Genomic DNA, 5,530 nt, shown 5'->3' with positions numbered 1-5,530 from the left:
AAAAGATACTTGCAATGAATAACTCATTGGTTTTGCAAAATTGTTATCATGCAATCTCCAGCATTATTTCTGTCACCAAGGCCATGTTTTCCAACTACTGACCCCCTCCTCTTTGTTTCCAACCTTCTAATTCCAGTCAGCAGTATAATCAATACATCTTGATTGTATGTTTGATCAATTTCAGATGAAGAATTTGGTAGAATTCTTCCATTTCATCATCACTGGCTTTAGTGCTTGGCGCATAAATTTGGTCCTGTAGGCATGTGACTATTATCCTATCATAGACAGTGTTGTACTTCAAGATATTGAAATGTTCTTTTTGCCAATTAATGTGATGCCATTCTTCTTCAAGTTATCATTGATTTTCGCCTGCAAAATGATACCTGTCTATTTCTGCTCACTAATAAGTAAAATATCAATCTTTATTCATTCTATTTCATTTTTTTACAACTCCCAATTTTCCTAGATTCATACTTCTTACATTCCTTGTTCTGATCGATGGATGTTTACAATGATTTCTCCTCATTCTGAGTTGTGTCCCTCCAGAAAATGAAGGTTCCAAAAGGATTATTCCATTCACATCATCGCTGTCAACTCTACTTTGAGGAGGCAACTCTTCTCTCTTCCAACCTGAGGGGCTCATCTTCCAGTCCTATATCTGGCAATATTTGGAGCTATTCATAATGTTTTCATCTATCAGGACTGTATCTGACAACATTCCACTGCTGTTCATAAGGTTTTCAGTGGCTGAACATTCAAAAGTAGCCTGCCTCTCCTTCCTAGTCTATTTTCGTCTGGAAGCTCTGCTGAAACCTGCCCACCATGGCTGGCCTTGCTAGTATTTAAAATACCAGTGGCATAGCTTCCAGCATAACAGCAATAGGCAAGCTACTACAGTGCAGCAAACTGTCAGACCAATGGTTAATATGAGGCAGTTGAAAACACCATGGCTAGGGTCAGGAGTACCTTAGTCCTCAAGGTGATATCATTGTGCTTTAACATTTTGCAGCAGATTTGCCTAATTCAATACATTGTTTGATTTCTTCACTGCACAAGTCAAGAAATCAAACTTGCTAGATAAGTTGTTGTTAAGTGCTGTTGAATTGGTTCCAACTCTCAGCAACCCTGCTGTATAAAGTTTTCAAGGAGTGGCTGGTGAGTTTGAACTGCCAAACTTGCAGTTCATACCAACCTTAGGGTCCAGTGCGTATCCTCTAGTGCCACACTACTGAGTTGATAAATTGCTTCATAAATGATCATTTGTTAGTTGTAATAAGAATGCCACTTATTATAAGTTATAATCGTTTCTAGTGCATCTTTTCCTTAGAGATTTTAGGAAAGAGTGTAAATATACTCAAGAAATTTTGGAATTGTATGTTCTGTATTGATCACAAGATTTTTATGCCTTATTATGATGGAAACTCAACTGTATTGGATAATAGTTTGGCCTACAAATTTGATCATCTATAATATAAGAATTAAAGACACCAAGATCTTTATTTAATCATTTATACAGAAATTTGAGAGTGATACAGTAAATCTTCCTTTAGCTACAAAAATTCAATTTGAACCGTTTTGGGTTTTTTTTGAAGCGCCTCTTGTTAAAGGAGCTCTGATAGCTTAGTGGTTTAGTGGTTACAAGTCGGGCTGCTCATCTCACAGTCAGCAGTTTGAAACTACCAGTGTTTCCGTGGGAGAAAGATGAGGCTTTCTGCTCCCATAAGGATTTACAGCCTCGGCGACCCTATATAGGGTTGTTTTGAGTTGGAACCAACTCCATGGCACATAACCATTGTTGTTAAAAGCCGCTGAGTCAGTTCTGACTCAAAGAACCCTGTGTAGGGTTTCCAGGGAGCAGCTGATGGGTTTGAACTGCTAACCTTGTGGTTTGCAGTCCATTCCTGTTCCTACATTGCCAGGAGTCCTTGAAGTACGTTATAGATTGGATACCCCCTAGACTGCAAGGTCAGTTTGAAGCACGAGGTCGGGGTTCAAACTCACTAGCCATTCCTTGGAAGCTATAAACAGGGTTGCTATGAGTTGGAACTGACTTGATAGCACTTAATAACAACAGTATGTATTAGGGGAGCATGGTGGCTCCATAGGATAAGCACTGAACTCCACTGGACAAAGGTAAGGCTGTCTGCCCTTGAAAAGATTTAAGCCTTCATAAACCCTATACTGGCTTGCTATGACTTGGAACCGACTTGATGGCACTTAACAACAATAGCAACTGTTAGAATTTGTGTTTAAAAAGTGCCTTTGCCCTGATCACAGTGATAACAAATTTATTTTTGACACTTAGGAAGGACATACAAGCACAGTTCAAACTCTCCTATCTTTGGGGGCCGACATCAACTCTAAAGATGAAAGACATCGATCAGGTGAGACTTATTTTGCATATATCGTGGAAGCAATTAGTAAATTAAATGTAAGCAATACTTAGTCCTTTATATTAAAAACATCTGTTTTAATATTTTTCTTCTAATAGCTCAGAAACTTTTCCTAAGTTTCTAAAAAACATTCCCTCTGTTTCCAAAACTATAGAACTATTGCTACTCTTATAACATTAATGGTAATGACTACCCATTATTCCTACTGTTCTTACTATTTTTATTATTATTGTATACCAAAGTACAAAGGCAGTTCAAAAAAGGTTGTGGGAAAATTCCATGATCTTTTCATGAACTTTTTCAAGCCCCTCGCACTCATCAGCCACTAGCGGGAAAGAGATGAGGTTTAATGATAACAACAGAATACTTTATATGTAACATCAGAACATTTTCTATCTTAATTCATGATGACACCAGCTATCTCGGTATTATGTAGATTCACCATATGTTGTATCTCTTGGGAGTATATTTAGAAGCCAATATATAAGTTTGTAATTGAGGACCCAGAACTAATTATTTAGACATGGACTTTAGAATAAAACCACAAATGAGTACTGTGAGCCAGGGTCCTTTTGCAAGGGTTTCAGATGATCTTTATGATGCTTCAGAGACTCACAGAGAACTAGTTGTTCTAGAGTTGGGAAGAACAGCTGCTAAATCCAGGGATATTCTCAGCACACCAAAACCTTCAGCACTAATTTCTACAAGCAGATTGGGAAATTTTGGCTGCCACTTTTCTTTTAGTCACATCATTCTTATTCATGGTAATCATATTTTTACTCACACAAAAAATTCACAAAACTTTGAAAAAACTTTTTTCTGTGCCATTTACAGTGTGTTTTAATAATACACAGGAATAACACTAGTCTCATTTCCCCATTTTGCTTTGTCATTTTAGATGAGTATCTTAAAGTCTCTCTAAGTGGTTTTATTATCTTTAAAAATATTCTCAACCCAGGCAGGTTGAATGAAAAATAATATATTGATCTACGATAGGCAAAGCCATAGAGATGAACTGTGGAAATATAAAATCTGTATCACTGAAAGAACGAATATTTTAATATGAAGCAACCTAATCACGAGGTCCATCATGTGTGAGGTCTCCTGCACTAAATTCCTTTGGTTTTTGTCTTCTCTCAGCCCTGCACCTGGCCTGTGCAGGTCAGAACTTGCCTTGCGTTGTGTTTCTCCTGCAATCTGGACTGAAAGATTCCCCAGACATAACCGGCATCCTGGCTCAGCAGTTCGCAAAGAGAGCAGACATCCTTCGATGCTTTGACCAAACAGTAATGACATAAGAATGTTTCTAAAAGAAGGCAATAAACTGCATAGTAATTTATATCCTACCTCCTAAATATACAGTGTTATTCATTTCCTCCTTTAACCTTCCTTCTTCTCACATTCTTCTCCTGCAGTTGAGAATTTCCCAGATTCTTAGGGTACATCATGGAGGGACAGGGTGGGGAGCCAGGAGACTCAGTTCCTACCAGTGTGGCTGATACATTGTGAAATCCTGAGCATAAACATCGTCTTTCCATAATCTGTATTTCTGGTAGCATAGTGGATTAGGAGCAGAGCTGCTAACCAAAAGGTCAGCAGTTTGAATCTACCAGCTGTTCTGTGGGAGAAAGATGAGGCTTTCTGCTCCCGGAAACATTTACAGCCTTGAAAACCTTATATAGGGTCACTATGAGTCAGAACCAACTCCACAGCACATAACCACCACCACCAAAGTAAAAATAGGAAATAGATACAGTTTATAAAATCATTCTTTGGAATGCTTAGAAAAGCATGTAACATGAACAACATATAGTATATTTACTTTTCTATGTGTATGAAATTTCTTAAATAGTATATGGTTGTTCTTAAGTGCTGTTGAGTCAGTTCCGACTCACTGTGGTTAGCAGTGCATTGCTTATACTGCTGTGCCACATAATGTTGTTAAATGCCATTGAGTCAATTCCAACTAATAGCAACCTTGGACAGGATTTCTGAGGAACAACTGGTGGGCTTGAACTGCCACCCCTGTGGTTGAGTCACAGTCCAGTGCTGATCCTAAAGGGCCAAACCAGGACTCCACATGAGAATCAGATTTAAAATATAGCAAGTTACTATTAACATAAGCCATAAAAGACAACTGGTAGATTTAATTTTCCCAAGCTTTTTCTTGGCCATTATATGGTTTAACTTTGATTCCCCAGTGTGACAAATGGCTGTTGGTGGTCCATCTTCAGAATCAAGGAAATCTTGGGTGTAGCACGACAGAAAGGGAACTCTGAGAATAGGAAGGGACTAGTTTGACCTGCTAGATTCTTTTAAAATAAGAATACACCCATCAAAGAAGTAGGGGAAGTTCATGGGGAAGACAAGATTGTAAACTCTAAAGTACCCAGTAAAGGGGAAATGTTGGAGAGGCTTTTTCCAAGTTAGGTTCATAAAACTCTTTGTCAAATGGCCACACGTGCGTCAGTGCGCCTGCCCATGTTACGGGGCTGGACACCTGATTTTACAAAATCAAATAAAGAAAACCTCACTCTCACTAAAATGAGTACAGATTGGATTACTTCAGCATTTGTCAGTATAGACAACGTTTCTCACACCAGGAAGAAATGTTTATAATCTGTTTACACAGACATTTACAAGAAATTAATGAAAACTTTACTATATCCTAAGCACTACTTCTTAAGCTATAATGTTTTATTCAGTTTATAATGACTCTTTTCAGGTAATAAATATACCTGGAAAATAGAACTAAGATATTGTCAGAACATTTCCTTTGCCTGAGTTGAAGAATGGGGTTTTGTTCTTAAAGCCTGTGGTTACATTTATAGTCCCATTGTCTCGTTGATATCCCATACAAGTAAAGTTTTGCTCAAGGTAATACAGAAACAGCTACAATCATACATTGACAGAGAACTTCCAGAGGTTCAAGCCGGATTCAGAAGAGGCCCGGGAATGAGGGATATTACTGCTGATGTCTGATGGATCTTGGCTGAAAGCAGAGAATATCAGAAAGATGTTTACCTGTGCTTTATTGACTATGCAAAGGCTTTCGATTGTGTGGCTCATGACAAGCTGTGGACAACATTGTAAAGTATGAGTATTCTGGAACACTTAATTGTGCTGATGAGGAATCT

The 5,530-nt window shown here is 38.1% G+C and overlaps 1 protein-coding gene across 1 annotated transcript in view; it reads left to right on the top strand.

Annotated features, from left to right (window-relative positions):
- Positions 1-4,672, top strand: part of ANKRD16 (ankyrin repeat domain 16) — a 31,608-nt gene extending 26,936 nt beyond the window's left edge. The window contains exons 6-8 of the mRNA XM_006862791.1: positions 2,306-2,384; positions 3,534-3,679; positions 4,595-4,672. Coding sequence (XP_006862853.1) covers positions 2,306-2,384; positions 3,534-3,679; positions 4,595-4,672 — 303 coding nt within the window. The remainder of the gene's footprint in view (positions 1-2,305; positions 2,385-3,533; positions 3,680-4,594) is intronic.
- Positions 4,673-5,530: the final 858 nt, after the last annotated feature.

The sequence above is a fragment of the Chrysochloris asiatica genome, unplaced genomic scaffold, assembly GCF_000296735.1.
Source record: "Chrysochloris asiatica unplaced genomic scaffold, ChrAsi1.0 scaffold00050, whole genome shotgun sequence".
NCBI lineage: Eukaryota > Metazoa > Chordata > Mammalia > Afrosoricida > Chrysochloridae > Chrysochloris > Chrysochloris asiatica.
This window is presented reverse-complemented; position numbering and strand designations above follow the sequence as displayed.